Source organism: Pelobates fuscus, chromosome 1 (assembly GCF_036172605.1).
Source record: "Pelobates fuscus isolate aPelFus1 chromosome 1, aPelFus1.pri, whole genome shotgun sequence".
Lineage (NCBI taxonomy): Eukaryota > Metazoa > Chordata > Amphibia > Anura > Pelobatidae > Pelobates > Pelobates fuscus.
Genome location: NC_086317.1, coordinates 496680773 through 496696937, shown reverse-complemented (window position 1 = coordinate 496696937; position 16165 = coordinate 496680773). Strand labels below are relative to the sequence as shown.

Genomic DNA, 16165 nt, shown 5'->3' with positions numbered 1-16165 from the left:
CCCCCTCTGTCTAGGGCAGGGCTCCCCCCTCTGTCTAGGGCAGGGCTCCCCCCTCTGTCTAGGGCAGGGCTCCCCCCCCCCGGGTCTCTGTCTAGGGCAGGGCTCTCCCCACCCCCCCCGGGTCTCTGTCTAGGGCAGGGCTCCCCCCCCCCCCCGGGTCTCTGTCTAGGGCAGGGCTCCCCCCCCCCCCCGGGTCTCTGTCTAGGGCAGGGCTCCCCCCCTGGGTCTCTGTCTAGGGCAGGGCTCCCCCCCCGGGTCTCTGTCTAGGGCAGGGCTCCCCCCCCGGGTCTCTGTCTAGGGCGGGGCTCCCCCCCCGGGTCTCTGTCTAGGGCGGGGCTCCCCCCCCGGGTCTCTGTCTAGGGCAGGGCTCCCCCCGGGTGTCTGTCTAGGGCAGGGCTCCTCCGCGGGTCTCTGTCTAGGGCAGGGCTCCCCCCCCGGGTCTCTGTCTAGGGCAGGGCTCCCCCCCGGGTCTCTGTCTAGGGCAGGGCTCCCCCCCGGGTCTCTGTCTAGGGCAGGGCTCCCCCCTGGGTCACTGTCTAGGACAGGGCTCCCCCGGGTCACTGTCTAGGACAGGGCTCCCCCGGGTCACTGTCTAGGACAGGGCTCCCCCGGGTCACTGTCTAGGACAGGGCTCCCCCGGGTCACTGTCTAGGACAGGGCTCCCCCGGGTCACTGTCTAGGACAGGGCTCCCCCGGGTCACTGTCTAGGACAGGGCTCCCCCGGGTCACTGTCTAGGACAGGGCTCCCCCCCCCCGGGTCTCTGTCTAGGGCAGGGCTCCCCCCCCCGGGTCTCTGTCTAGGGCAGGGCTCCCCCCCGGGTCTCTGTCTAGGGCAGGGTTCCCCCCCCGGGTCTCTGTCTAGGGCAGGGCTCCCCCCCCCCCCCGGGTCTCTGTCTAGGGCAGGGCTCCCCCCCCCCCCCCCCGGGTCTCTGTCTAGGGCAGGGCTCCCCCCCCGGGTCTCTGTCTAGGGCAGGGCTCCCCCCCTGGGTCTCTGTCTAGGGCAGGGCTCCCCCCCTGGGTCTCTGTCTAGGGCAGGGCTCCCCCCCCGGGTCTCTGTCTAGGGCAGGGCTCCCCCCCCGGGTCTCTGTCTAGGGCAGGGCTCCCCCCCCGGGTCTCTGTCTAGGGCAGGGCTCCCCCCCCGGGTCTCTGTCTAGGGCAGGGCTCCCCCCCGGGTCTCTGTCTAGGGCAGGGCTCCCCCCCGGGTCTCTGTCTAGAGCAGGGCTCCCCCCCGGGTCTCTGTCTAGGGCAGGGCTCCCCCCGGGTCTCTGTCTAGGGCAGGGCTCCTCCCCGGGTCTCTGTCTAGGGCAGGGCTCCCCCCCGGGTCTCTGTCTAGGGCAGGGCTCCCCCCTGGGTCTCTGTCTAGGGCAGGGCTCCCCCCTGGGTCACTGTCTAGGACAGGGCTCCCCCGGGTCACTGTCTAGGACAGGGCTCCCCCGGGTCACTGTCTAGGACAGGGCTCCCCCGGGTCACTGTCTAGGACAGGGCTCCCCCGGGTCACTGTCTAGGACAGGGCTCCCCCGGGTCACTGTCTAGGACAGGGCTCCCCCCCCGGTCACTGTCTAGGACAGGGCTCCCCCCCCTGGATCACTGTCTAGTGTCTAGGACAGGGCTCCCCCCCCCTGGGTCACTGTCTAGGACAGGGCTCCCCCCCCTGGGTCACTGTCTAGGACAGGGCTCCCCCCCGGGTCACTGTCTAGGACAGGCCTCCTCCAGGACTCACCTTCAATCTGGGCAAGCTGCAGTTTCTTGTTCAGCTCGGTGTCACATGAATCGATTACATGAAGCTTGGTTTTCTTTTTTGCTGAGGCCAGTGAGTTCCTAATACAATCGACATCACATCCAGGGTCCGTGCTGATAGCAGTGATGTTGGTGGCTGAACCTGCAAAGAGACACAGATATAAGAAAGGCAATCTGTATCAGAAGATGTCATTGTAGTGGGAGCGCAGGGCTTATTTCTCTGTGTTTTTAGGTGCTTTGTCCACTCACCTTGTCCCGGTGCTAACTCCCCAAGAAGGGCTCGTAGCCAGTGCTCTCCTTGCTGTTTGGGATCTATTAGAAGTGTTGATCTGCTGGCTAAATACTGAGCGCTGGTCCGGAGCAGACATGCTCGGGTTTGAGTCTCTCCATCAACAAACAGTCTATGCCTGTGCCAGTTCAACCGTTCTACGGAGGTACTCAACATCTGTAGGAGATGGGGCGCTTTATTGGTGCCCCCAGGATTTGGACACTCCATGGCATCTCTCACATCATCTGGATCCAATGACACTTCAACACCCTCCATCAACTCCTTCCACTTTTCCAAAAGTTTAATGAAACGTTTCCAAGGAAGCCACCCAAGGTATGAAACAGAAGCAGCAACAAGAAGAGCATCAGCAGGGGCTCCAAACACACATCGACGGTGGGCCTGGGAGACAAGACAAAGATTGGACAGTCAGCAAGGAATGTGAGAGAGCCAGGGCCTGGGAGACAAGACAAAGGTTGGACAGTCAGCAAGGAATGTGAGAGAGCCAGGGCCTGGGAGACAAAGGTTAGACAGTCAGCAAGGATTGTGAGAGAGCCAGGGCCTGGGAGACAAGACAAAGGTTGGACAGTCAGCAAGGATTCTGAGACAGCCAGGGCCTGGGAGACAAGACAAAGATTGGACAGTCAGCAAGGAATGTGAGAGAGCCAGGGCCTGGGAGACAAAGGTTAGACAGTCAGCAAGGAATGTGAGAGAGCCAGGGCCTGGGAGACAAGACAAAGATTGGACAGCCAGCAAGGAATGTGAGAGAGCCAGGGCCTGGGAGACAAAGATTAGACAGTCAGCAAGGAATGTGAGAGAGCCAGGGCCTGGGAGACAAAGGTTAGACAGTCAGCAAGGAATGTGAGAGAGCCAGGGCCTGGGAGACAAAGATTAGACAGTCAGCAAGGAATGTGAGAGAGCCAGGGCCTGGGAGACAAAGATTGGACAGCCAGCAAGGATTGTGAGAGAGCCAGGGCCTGGGAGACAAAGATTAGACAGTCAGCAAGGATTGTGAGAGAGCCAGGGCCTGGGAGACAAGACAAAGGTTAGACAGTCAGCAAGGAATGTGAGCGAGCCAGGGCCTGGGACACAAAGGTTAGACAGCCAGCAAGGAATGTGAGAGAGCCAGGGCCTGGGAGACAAAGGTTAGACAGTCAGCAAGGAATGTGAGAGAGCCAGGGCCTGGGAAACAAAGATTAGACAGTCAGCAAGGAATGTGAGAGAGCCAGGGCCTGGGAGACAAAGATTGGACAGCCAGCAAGGATTGTGAGAGAGCCAGGGCCTGGGAGACAAAGGTTAGACAGTCAGCAAGGATTGTGAGAGAGCCAGGGCCTGGGAGACAAGACAAAGGTTGGACAGTCAGCAAGGATTCTGAGACAGCCAGGGCCTGGGAGACAAGACAAAGATTGGACAGTCAGCAAGGAATGTGAGAGAGCCAGGGCCTGGGAGACAAAGGTTAGACAGTCAGCAAGGAATGTGAGAGAGCCAGGGCCTGGGAGACAAGACAAAGATTGGACAGCCAGCAAGGAATGTGAGAGAGCCAGGGCCTGGGAGACAAAGATTAGACAGTCAGCAAGGAATGTGAGAGAGCCAGGGCCTGGGAGACAAAGGTTAGACAGTCAGCAAGGAATGTGAGAGAGCCAGGGCCTGGGAGACAAAGATTAGACAGTCAGCAAGGAATGTGAGAGAGCCAGGGCCTGGGAGACAAAGATTGGACAGCCAGCAAGGATTGTGAGAGAGCCAGGGCCTGGGAGACAAAGATTAGACAGTCAGCAAGGATTGTGAGAGAGCCAGGGCCTGGGAGACAAGACAAAGGTTAGACAGTCAGCAAGGAATGTGAGCGAGCCAGGGCCTGGGACACAAAGGTTAGACAGCCAGCAAGGAATGTGAGAGAGCCAGGGCCTGGGAGACAAAGGTTAGACAGTCAGCAAGGAATGTGAGAGAGCCAGGGCCTGGGAAACAAAGATTAGACAGTCAGCAAGGAATGTGAGAGAGCCAGGGCCTGGGAGACAAAGATTGGACAGCCAGCAAGGATTGTGAGAGAGCCAGGGCCTGGGAGACAAAGATTAGACAGTCAGCAAGGATTGTGAGAGAGCCAGGGCCTGGGAGACAAGACAAGGGTTAGACAGCCAGCAAGGAATGTGAGAGAGCCAGGGCCTGGGAGACAAGACAAAGGTTAGACAGTCAGCAAGGATTGAGAGACAGCCAGGGCCTGGGAGACAAGACAAAGGTTAGACAGTCAGCAAGGATTGTGAGAGAGCCAGGGCCTGGGAGACAAGACAAAGATTAGACAGTCAGCAGGGATTGAGAGAGAGCCAGGGCCTGGGAGACAAGACAAAGATTAGACAGTCAGCAAGGATTGTGAGACAGCCAGGGCCTGGGAGACAAAGGTTAGACAGTCAGCAAGGGTTCTGAGACAGCCAGGGCCTGGGACACAAAGGTTAGACAGTCAGCAAGGACTCTGAGACAGCCAGGGCCTGGGAGACAAGGGTTATATAGGGAGAGGTATTAGCAGTAGAAAGAGGGAAATGCTCATGCCATTGTACAGAACATTGGTGAGACCTCACTTGGAGTACTGTACACAGTACTGGAGACCCTATCTTCAGAAGGATATTGATACCTTAGAGAGAGTTCAAAGAAGGGCTACTAAACTGGTTCATGGATTGCAGGATAAAACTTACCAGGAAAGGTTAAAGGATCTTAACATGTATAGCTTGGAGACAGGGGGGATATGATAGAAACATTTAAATACATAAAGGGAATCAACACAGTAAAGGAGGAGTCCCTATTTAAAAGAAGAAAAACTACCACAACAAGAGGACATAGTCTTAAATTAGAGGGGCAAAGGTTTAAAAATAATATCAGGAAGTATTACTTTACTGAGAGGGTAGTGGATGCATGGAATAGCCTTCCAGCTGAAGTGGTAGAGGTTAACACAGTAAAGGAGTTTAAGCATGCGTGGGATAGGCATAAGGCTATCCTAACTATAAGATAAGGCCAGGGACTAATGAAAGTATTTAGAAAACTGGGCAGACTAGATGGGCCGAATGGTTCTTATCTGCCGTCACATTCTATGTTATATAGTAAGCAGGGGCTGTGAGAGACAAAGGTTAGACAGTCAGCAAGGATTGTGAGAGAGCCAGTGCCTGCAAGAGAAAGGTTAGACAGTAAGCAGGGGCTGTGAGAGCAGTCTGTCCTGATGCATGGACTCCCTTTACATATACCGAGTGACAATGCAATGCGTTCAGGATTCATTCACCTGAAGAGCATCCCTCCATTTGGCCGCATGGGGCGTAATCCGTTGCTGAAAATCCTTTACCACCTCATAACTTTGCTGTAACTGGGTCAGTTCCTTACGCAGCTCCTCTTGTTTTCGCTCTGCCTCTCGGAGGTTCAATATACTCTGAGCCTCCATCTTCTTCAGCTTGTGTTCCTGCTGCCTCCGTGCTATGATTCCCTCCATTACCTCCATTTCTCGAGCCTCCAGGCCAGCCAGTGAAGCCTTCCTCGATTTGAGTTTCCTTAGGACAGCGCAGTGACGTTGCAGACCGCAGAGCCATTCACACAGCGAAGCTGCTGCAGTACTTGCTGGCCTCACTATGTTCACATTAAACTTGGATCCACTGACGGCTTGAGTCAGAGAACAGAAGGTACGGTCGGACATTCCATGGACATCATAGAACTGCAGCATCTGCCGTGAAGGACACAGGAAATCAGGGGCAGGCAGCAAAAAATACACTCTATTTAAAACACAGGGCTGCCCTGCATTTTGCAGTTACGATTCAGCAAAAATAGCTGGTGGGGACCTGTTCCACAGTTCAAGATGCAGGAAAGCACTGGGTGTTTAAGCTGCGCGTCATGCACGTTCTGCGTCATGGGGCAAGCTGTCAATCAGCCTGACCACCATCTTTAGGGGTTGTGTGCAGCCTGCTCTGTTCCCTGCCTACCTCCATCCCAGATGATTACCCTGCAAACTACAGCACATGCACATTCTATCTAACCTTCTTTCTAAACTGCAGGAGCATCATCTATACACTCAAACTGCTTCATTACGATAAAGTTGTTCTGGTGCTTAGAATGTTCCTTTTACTGTATTTATCTCTAATAATCCCTTCTAAATTTTTCCTTTCCTCTTGTCCCACCACATGCCCTCTCAATCCCCTACCCTCTAATCTTGTCCAATCTCTTTCCTCTCGTCTGGTCCCATCCCGAATGCATATATTCAACCTCCCCTTGTCTACTTTCCTCAAATATTAGGTTGTTATTCCCATCCTAAAAAAGTCATAACCATTATCACTACTCCCCTTCACTTCTAAACTGCTTGAGCAGCTTATAGTTACCCATCTAACTCACATTCTCAACACGATGTCGTTCCTATCTTTAAAAAGGGTTCAGAATCCTTGCCTGGAAATTATAGACCCGTGAGCTTAACTTCTGTGACTGGGAAAATATCTGAAGGGTTATTAAGGGATAATATTCAAGAATTCATTGGGAAGAACTTTATTAGCAATAATCAGCATGGTTTTATGAAACATAGGTCATGTCAAACTAACCTAATTGCATTCTACGAAGAAGTAAGTAGAAGTATTGCAGTGGGTGTGATCTACTTGGATTTTGCCAAGGCATTTGATACGGTTCCTCACAATAGATTAGTGTTCAAACTCAAGGAAATTGGTCTAGATCAGGCTTCCCCAAACTCCGGCCCTCAAGATGTTGCTAAACTACAACTCCCGTCATTCTATGAATTAAATAGCTAGGCTGAGAATCATGGGAGTTGTAGTTCAGCAACATTTGGAGGGCCGGAGTTTGGGGAAGCCTGGTCTAGATGATTATTCTTGGGTAGAACATTGGCTTAAGGATAGAGTACAACATGTTGCCATTAATGGTACATTTTCAGGCTGGACAAAAGTGGTAAGTGGTGTCCCTCAGGGTTCTGTTTTGGGACCGCTTCTATTTAACATATTTATAACTGATCCTGCAATAGACATTAAAAGCCATGTATCAGTGTTTGCAGTTGACACAAAACTTTGTAAAGTAATAAAATGTGAGCAGGATATTGCTTTGCAGCAGAGGGATTTGGATAGATTGGTGGACTGGGCACTAAAATGTCAGATGAAATTTAACATAGAAAAATGCAAAGTTATGCACTTCAGGGTCAAGAATGCACAAGCAACGTACACCCTTAATGGTAGTGAATTAGGGATAACCACACACTAGAAGGATTTGGGAATTGTTATAGACAACTGTGGCGAAACCAACTTCGCCACTGTGAACTGGAGAAGCCTGGTTGCCCGCCTGCTGCCTTTGGACTATGGACCAGACTTAATGGGAATGTGATACCCCATATAGCTATACCATGGAGCCTATTCATATAATGAAAGACTATGGGAAAGACTTTAGCTCCATGGCAATTGTACTGTGTGAATAGGATCTGCGCGCTATTCAGTAGTTTTGTGCGCTCAGATCCCAGCTATCTGGGGATATGTGAAATGTCTGTGTGTTATAGATAAAAAGTAACTTTCTGTATTTTAAAGTGTTTTATGTCTTTCTGTAACCATGTGGTTAATGGAGTCTGCTTCTAGCCCTGGGTAATTGGATTACTTTCCTCTTTGTCTCCAGGATAGAGGCCTATGTAAAACCTTTCTAAACTGGTTTGCCATGCGGCTAGTAAGGGACAAAAGATACTTTTAGTAACTTTTGATCCCCTGGTCGGATTCATGCCATTTTTTAATATGTTGTTCTCCTGAATGGATTGATTGTGGATATGTATTTTTATGTGAATGTGATGTATGGTTTTAAAGTTATGAAAGTTGTGTAAAAGTATATTTTACTCTGTATGCATAATGGGATTATGTGTCACACTAAGGGGAGGGGATGTGTGGGAGGTAACATCTATGTCATTGGTTCTTTTATGCCTCCCCCTGGGTGTGGCCTGTATGTGTGAGTTGGAAATAAAAGCCTAAACGGAGTTTATTCCCTTTTATGCTGAAACGGTCCGTTACAATTGGTGTCAAGCGGCGGGATCGTTCCTACAACCAGAGGGACAGCTACAGGCAACATCAATTCCTGGAGTACAAATTGAGGGCAACGCTAGTACCCGTACAGCGACCCTATCTACGAAGGAATTCGGAAAAATGGAGGAGAAGCTTCAAGATACAGTGTACAGTTACGTACGCCTGGGGTCTGGAGTAGTCCCAGAGGAGGACATGATGAGGTACAGAGATATGGCCAGAGCCAGATTGTGGGACGAAGCCCTAGAAGAAGTACAGTATTCACGAGGGGATCGGCGCCGCAGCAGAAGGCAGCGAATTCTGGCTAGAATGGCAGAGCGGATGCCCCTCCTGAGAAAACAGACCACAGAAAAGTGGGTGACTAGACTCGAGATTCTAGTATATGCAGAACTGGTGCTAGACGACGCATACCAGGCGATACAATGGTACGCAGCTCAGTGTGTCCCCGAGATGGCAGAGTATGAGTTCCCAGAAGGCGGAGATTACACTGACCTTGGCCGATTTTGGGATAACATTGACGATGAGGACTTTGGGAAAGTGACCGACTCTCGTTTTTGGGACCTGTACTACGACCGAGAGGACATGCTGGGTCTCCCTAGCGCTATTGACCTCGAGGCGGACCTACAGTATTTGGTCGCCGAGGAATGGAACCTGGAGGGGGATTACCTGCGACTCATCAATGAGGCCCGGGAAGCGACAACCGGTCCTCCTTCCCAACAGCAACCAGCGGTACCCGAGGTAGCAGATCTCCTAGACTGGTCCTGTGAGCAACCACAGCAGCAAAGTGATATGCCAGGAGGGCAGTGTGAAGTGCAGGGAGAGGAGAGCAGCGTCCTCCCTCCCCAGCGGCAGGCTGAGTTACAGGGGGCAGAGGTAGTTGTTCCTGCCCCCCAGCAGCAAAGTGATATGCCAGGAAGGCAGTGTGTGTCCCAGGGAGCAGAAGGTGCAGTCCTTCCTCCCCAGCGGCAGTGTGTACCCCAGGGAGCGGAAGGTGCCGTCCTTCCTCCCCAGCGGCAGTGTGTACCCCAGGGAGCTGATGGTGTCGTCTGTCCTCCCCAGCGGCAGTGTGTGTCCCAGGGAGCAGAAGGTGCAGTCCTTCCTCCCCAGCGGCAGTGTGTACCCCAGGGAGCTGATGGTGTCGTCCATCCTCCCCAGCGGCAGTGTGTAACCCAGGGAGCAGAAGGTGCAGTCCTTCCTCCCCAGCGGCAGTGTGACGAAACCAACCTCGCCACTGGGCATTGGAGAAGCCTGTTTGCCCGCCTCCTACCTGCTGACTATGGCCCCTTGAAAATTGGTACGTTTAGAGAACTATATTTGGGCATATTGTATTTTATTGTGCGACTGCTGGCCCTTTAAGCACAGTGAATGGTATTTTATTGTACTGCTGCTGGCCCTTTAAGAACTGTCTGGGGACATATTGAGACTTTGGGTAACAATACCCTTTAAGACTATGGCCCCTGAAAAGTATGGACTTTTATTGGGTGTGTATGGCCCTTTAAGAACCGTCTGGGGACATATTGTGACTTTGCTGAACAATGTCCCTTTAAGACTATGTCCCCAGACCTGTAAAATAACTTGCCCCAGGCTTTCCCCCACTTGGTTCAGTAAATAGGGCATACTGAACCAAGTACCACACAGGCGGACCACCCAGAAGTTAAAGTGTGCAGGCAATTTACCTCCCAGGCTGTGAGGTTACTGCAGGTTAATTGCACGTGGCGGCGGCCATCTTGGTTTACTCGAATGCGGTCAGCGGTGTATGCTAAAGATTCTGTGGAACTAAAATCGGCTACACATTTTACCGAACACCGCTGACCCTTACCTTCTCCCATACTGAACTTGCAGCTCCAGAGACTCCGTTCGAAATGGGACTTAGTCGTTTTTTCGCATGAAATTGACCGACCGCACAGCCCAAATCTATGGAACTGTTTTGGGCAGGAAAATGTGCTTGCGGTCGGTCATAAAGGGGCCTCCAGCTAACTTTTGATCCACTGGGGGGATTTGGCTGAATTTTGGAAGGGTGTATGTTTAAAGTGTGCTGATTCTAAATATGTGGTTTTTGGGCAGATTGGATGTACGGTTTTAAAGTTATAGCACATGTATAAAAACTGTATTTTCCCTGGCTGTAATAATTATGTTAACTGGTTATCTGAGGGGAGGGAACTTGTGGGTTGTAACCGTTATGCTATTGGCTGTTTTACCCCGCCCCTGTGGGCGGGCTTTTATGTGTAAGATGGAAATAAAAGCAGACTGGGTGTGCTAGCACCTCAGATCATCTTGTACCTTCATGAAGTTTCGGCTCATGTTTGGGGGATTGGAGAACTACACTCTGGGGATTGCTATAATCACTATACTCCCCAGGGTATTATCGCTGAGCTCTGCTAAGAGCTGTTCCTGTGCCTGCTCTCTGGAATTCGGAGAGGTCCATCTACTGGAAGCTAGACCCTGGTCTTGGGTCCAGAGTGGGTAGCGTGGCGAGACCCCAACCAAGCTGCGGCGGTTCGTGGGAGTCTACAGTGGTTATGGTGTCTGGTGGAGTGCTTGGAGACCTCGGAAAGCACTAGGAGCATCCGTCAGCGGAGGGTACCCGGTCGGGGTGCCAGCGGTTCCGTTACAGGCAGTGTGTACCCCAGGGAGCTGATGGTGTCGTCCATCCTCCCCAGCGGCAGTGTGTAACCCAGGGAGCAGAAGGTGCAGTCCTTCCTCCCCAACGGCAGTGTGTACCCCAGGGAGCTGATGGTGTCGTCCATCCTCCTCAGCGGCAGTGTGTAACCCAGGGAGCAGAAGGTGCCGTCCTTCCTCCCCAGCGGCAGTGTGTCCTGCAGGGAGCAGAGACAGTCAGTCTCGCACCCCAGCAGCAGGACAAGAGAATGAAAGGGGAGACAGCTGGTCTCCCTTTCCACCAGCAGAGAGAGTGGCAGGGAGAGGAGCCTGCTAACCCCCCTCCCCAGCGGCAGTTTACCGTCCAGAGAGAGGAGCTTGTTACACCCTCTCTCCAGCGGCAGCCTAACCCATCAAGGGGAGATGTTAAGCCCCACAGCTGTGCAGATGGGACCGTAGTCTCTGCACTTACAGCACCAGGGGTAGGGACGGTCGGTCCTGTTCCCCAGCCACCGAGCGATATATCCAAAGGGGAGACAGTCGGTCTCCAGCAACCAGGCTCCAACCAGACTACTCCCGTGGTAGTGCTGGCAACAGGACAGAGTACCGCTGGTCTCTGCCCCCTCAGCAACCCACCAAGGCAGCCTACCAGCCCCCCACACAGCCGTGGTGAGGCACCTGAACCCGGACAAGATCCTCCCTCACCCAGGTGTAGTAACTATTTATTGTGGGTGGGCTGCTCTACTATTTCTGTTTTGTGGGTGGGTTGCTGGACTAACCAGGGCACTGACCGGCAGGAGGTCAGGTACCCTGTTAGTCTAATTGGTAAAGGGGAGAATTGTGGCGAAACCAACTTCGCCACTGTGAACTGGAGAAGCCTGGTTGCCCGCCTGCTGCCTTTGGACTATGGACCAGACTTAATGGGAATGTGATACCCTATATAGCTATACCATGGAGCCTATTCATATAATGAAAGACTATGGGAAAGACTTTAGCTCCATGGCAATTGTACTGTGTGAATATGATCTGCGCGCTATTCGGTAGTTTTGTGCGCTCAGATCCCAGCTATCTGGGGATATGTGAAATGTCTGTGTGTTATAGATAAAAAGTAACTTTCTGTATTTTAAAGTGTTTTATGTCTTTCTGTAACCATGTGGTTAATGGAGTCTGCTTCTAGCCCTGGGTAATTGGATTACTTTCCTCTTTGTCTCCAGGATAGAGGCCTATGTAAAACCTGTCTAAACCGGTTTGCCATGCGGCTAGTAAGGGACAAAAGATACTTTTAGTAACTTTTGATCCCCTGGTCGGATTCATGCCATTTTTTAATATGTTGTTCTCCTGAATGGATTGATTGTGGATATGTATTTTTATGTGAATGTGATGTATGGTTTTAAAGTTATGAAAGTTGTGTAAAAGTATATTTTAAACTGTATGCATAATGGGATTATGTGTCACACTAAGGGGAGGGGATGTGTGGGAGGTAACATCTATGTGATTGGTTCTTTTATGCCTCCCCCTGGGTGTGGCCTGTATGTGTGAGTTGGAAATAAAAGCCAGGCTGGATGAGCCAATCCAGAGTTCCTGTTTAACCCTCAAAATTAAGTGTCGTCTCGTTCTTGGGGGGAATTGGATTGTAAGCTGACTGCCAGGAGTGTAAGCGGATTGTATGCTTTTCTTGTTCAGCTGTTCCAGTTCGGAGTGTTATCTTGTATCCAGATCGGGAGTTTGGTGTTCTGCAGTAGCTGTGCCTGTCTCTCAAAAAGGGGATTATCGCCTAAACGGATTTTTCCCCTTTTATGCTGAAACGGTCCGTTACAACAACAAATTAGGCAGCAATACGCAATGTCAATCTGCAGTTGCTAAGGCCAGTAAGGTTTTGTCATGTATAAATAGAGGCATAAATTCTCGGGATGAAAATATAATTTTGCCTCTTTATAAATCGCTGGTAAGACCACACCTTGAATATGCTGTGCAATTTTGGGCACCTGTTCTAAAGACGCCTATCATTACCATCTATATGCTGATGATACACAGATTTCCTGCTGACTTGGAACGTGTTACAAACTGCCTCTCTACCATCATTAACTGGATGTATTTCAATTTTATAAAACTTAATCTTTCTAAAATTGAACTCCTTATCCATCCCCCCTCAAATAGTCCTCCTCTTATTTTTCCTGCACGTCAATAAGATACCTATTACTCAAACCTCTCAAGCTCACTTTTGACTCGGGTCTTACCTTTTCTGCTCATATCCCGTCTGTCTCTAAATCCTGTAACTTTAACCTTAGACATATTGCCCACATTTGCTCCTAGCTCAAGATACAACTAAGGCATTTGTTCATGCACTCGTTTCTTGACTAATGCAACTCAATACTCATCGACCTCCCAAATACCCGCCATGCCCGCCAAGTCTGTAATGAATGCGGCAACCAGGCTCATTTCCCTGACTGATCACACCTCTCCTCTTTGTCAATAATAACAGCATCTCAACAATAGCAACTTCAAAGTAGGCTTCAGGATCCAATTCCAGATGCTAACAGAACCCTATACAGCCTTCACTAACTCCTCTCCTCCTTGCATTTCTTCTTTACTCAACAAACATACCCCTTTTCATTCCCTTTGCTCTGCAAATGACCTTCTTCTAACATATTCTCGTTCCTGCATTGCCAACTCTCATCTGCAAGATTTTGCCTTTAGAATTTGTTACTCCGTGCCATCAAACTCTCCCCCAGCCTCCTGTCTATAAGAGCAGTCACTGAAAATTCACCTCTTCCTGAAACCTTACCATCTTCCTGTGTGACATTTCTCTCATTTAAATGCCCTCATCAGTTTCCTATCCTCCATAGCCCAGCTCACTGTCTCTCCTGCCACTGGTCAGCTTTCCCACACCTCACGTTTACCAGATTATTTCACACACGGGCATCTTATCCATCAATCCCTGTGTCCCTTCCTCATAGATTGTATGTCAATTGTTAAATATCCCATTTTATAACTGTAACGTGCAGCAGAAATAATACTAATTACCTGATACAATTCATCCTGTCCAATTAGAAGTCTGGCATTTTCCCAGCCTGGCTCCTTCTCAAACAGTATACAGAGGGCATCAGTTACCATGACCACAAGTGACGGAGGAGCCCTGTAACTTTTTATTTCCTCAAGGTCTGACATTTTCAGCTGGCTTTGCACCGTGGCCCACTGGAGCCACGCCTGCAATAAGAAAACAAAAGTGATGTTTTAAGGTGAGGGAAGCAGTGTGAGAAACTTCGTAGGGAATACAGGAGACTTTCTTACCTCATCCAGCTCACGCAATCTCTGGCTCTTTACACTGCTCACCTGGGCACCACAGAACTCCTTCATCGAGTCCAATGACTGACACTGCTCCCTCACCTTACACAGTGCTCCTCGCACCTTCTCCACCTGCTGTCTCCAGCGCTGCACATCCTGCAAAGACACCATTGTATCTTACTAACTGCACAAAGAATAAGACAAGGAGATACATAGCAAATTACTGATAAAAAGGGAACAGCTTGTCCTTTGGGAATTCTAATGAGTTGATGCTATTTTGTGAAAGATGCCTTTTACAGTAGGAGACACAATACTCAAGAAATGGCCCACCTGCTTTTAATGCAACATACATGTATGTACGTAGTGGGCACTAGATGAGATAACCACCACATAACCCACCTTTAAATCCCTAATAATGACAGACACCAATGTTGGATAAAACAGGCCACAGCATTTATTTAAAACATATACAGTATCTCACAAAAGTTAGTACACCCCTCACATTTTTGTAATTATTTTTTTATATCTTTTCATGTGACAACACTGAAGAAATGACACTCTACTACAATGTAAACTAGTTAGTGTACAGCCTGTATAACAGGGTACATTTGCTGTCCCCTCAAAATAACAACACACAGCCATTAATGTCTAAACCAGGGGTAGGCAACCTACGGCACGAGTGCCATGCACGGCACTCAAGGTGTATTTGTACGGCACTCGAAGCTGTTAGAGCCAAACAGGCTCTGTCCTATCAGGAGTCTCAGTGAAACTTCAGATATCTGCTAATACGAAAAGGTGGTGAAGAACAATCCTCAATTTATGCATTGTAGCACGTAGAGAAAGTGATCATAGATCACTTCCTCCCAGCACTTGTGAATGGGAATCCACACTGGAGTAGAGCAGCCTGCAGCGGCTGTTGCAGCTACTGTCCTTGACCTGTACCTGACCAGCATTGTCCACGCTGGACCCCAGGGAAGCCACCCACACTGCTAGATATACACAGAAATGCAGGATAAAATAGCACAGAAAGATGAATGCTAAGATAAGCAACGGGAAATCTAAAAGAAACCTTCCTACACACTGCTCATGGCTATTTGTAGGAATCGAATGGTATTTTTGGGAATACTGCTAGAATGTAAAAAAAAAAAAAAAAAATGACACGTCTGCAAAATGTCATATGTAGTAAATACATTTGTCCAACTTATTATTCTTAATAATAAACTTAAACCAATTGTCAGAAACAAAATTAATTTGTTTATTATCATTATCATTTATGAAGCACCAACAAATTCCATAGCGCTGTACACAGAGAGAATTCATGCAAATAGAGTACCTTATCAGTGTCCTGGATACATTGGGTAATAACAGATATATTCTTAGAACATTGATCCTGCTCAGTATATACTTCTTGAACATGGAAAAGGGCAGTCTGGAGTCTGTTAAAGACAAAACCAACAAGTATAAATATTTCTACTCCTTATAATAATGGCAGCAGGGTATGGGATATCTGTGGGTGCGAGGAGAGTAATGACAGCAGGGTATGGGATATCTGTGGGTGTGAGGAGAGTAATGACAGCAGGGTATGGGGTATCTGTGGGTGCGAGGAGAGTAATGACAGCAGGGTATGGGATATCTGTGGGTGTGAGGAGAGTAATGACAGCAGGGTATGGGGTATCTGTGGGTGCGAGGAGAGTAATGACAGCAGGGTATGGGATATCTGTGGGTGTGAGGAGAGTAATGACAGCAGGGTATGGGGTATCTGTGGGTGCGAGGAGAGTAATGACAGCAGGGTATGGGATATCTGTGGGTGCGAGGAGAGTAATGACAGCAGGGTATGGGGTATCTGTGGGTGCGAGGAGAGTAATGACAGCAGGGTATGGGATATCTGTGGGTGCGAGGAGAGTAATGACAGCAGGGTATGGGATATCTGTGGGTGTGAGGAGGATAATGACAGCATGGTATGGGATATCTGTGGGTGTGAGGAGGATAATGACAGCAGGGTATGGGATATCTGTGGGTGCGAGGAGAGTAATGACAGCAGGGTATGGGGTATCTGTGGGTGTTAGGAGAGTAATGACAGCAGGGTATGGGATATCTGTGGGTGCGAGGAGAGTAATGACAGCAGGGTATGGGATATCTGTGGGTGCGAGGAGAGTAATGACAGCAGGGTATGGGATATCTGTGGGTGCGAGGAGAGTAATGACAGCAGGGTATGGGATATCTGTGGGTGCGAGGAGAGTAATGACAGCAGGGTATGGGATAGCTGTGG

General features: G+C 50.0%; 1 protein-coding gene across 1 annotated transcript in view; it reads right to left on the bottom strand.

The window, feature by feature from the left end:
* LOC134586281 (dynein heavy chain domain-containing protein 1-like) overlaps window positions 1–16165 on the bottom strand; it is a 246596-nt gene that overhangs the window by 135495 nt on the left and 94936 nt on the right. Inside the window, exons 11-16 of the mRNA XM_063441768.1 lie at window positions 15230–15332; window positions 13903–14052; window positions 13636–13818; window positions 5262–5693; window positions 1987–2404; window positions 1721–1879 (exon numbers count right to left, since the gene is read on the bottom strand). Of these exons, the coding sequence (XP_063297838.1) occupies window positions 1721–1879; window positions 1987–2404; window positions 5262–5693; window positions 13636–13818; window positions 13903–14052; window positions 15230–15332 (1445 nt within the window). The remainder of the gene's footprint in view (window positions 1–1720; window positions 1880–1986; window positions 2405–5261; window positions 5694–13635; window positions 13819–13902; window positions 14053–15229; window positions 15333–16165) is intronic.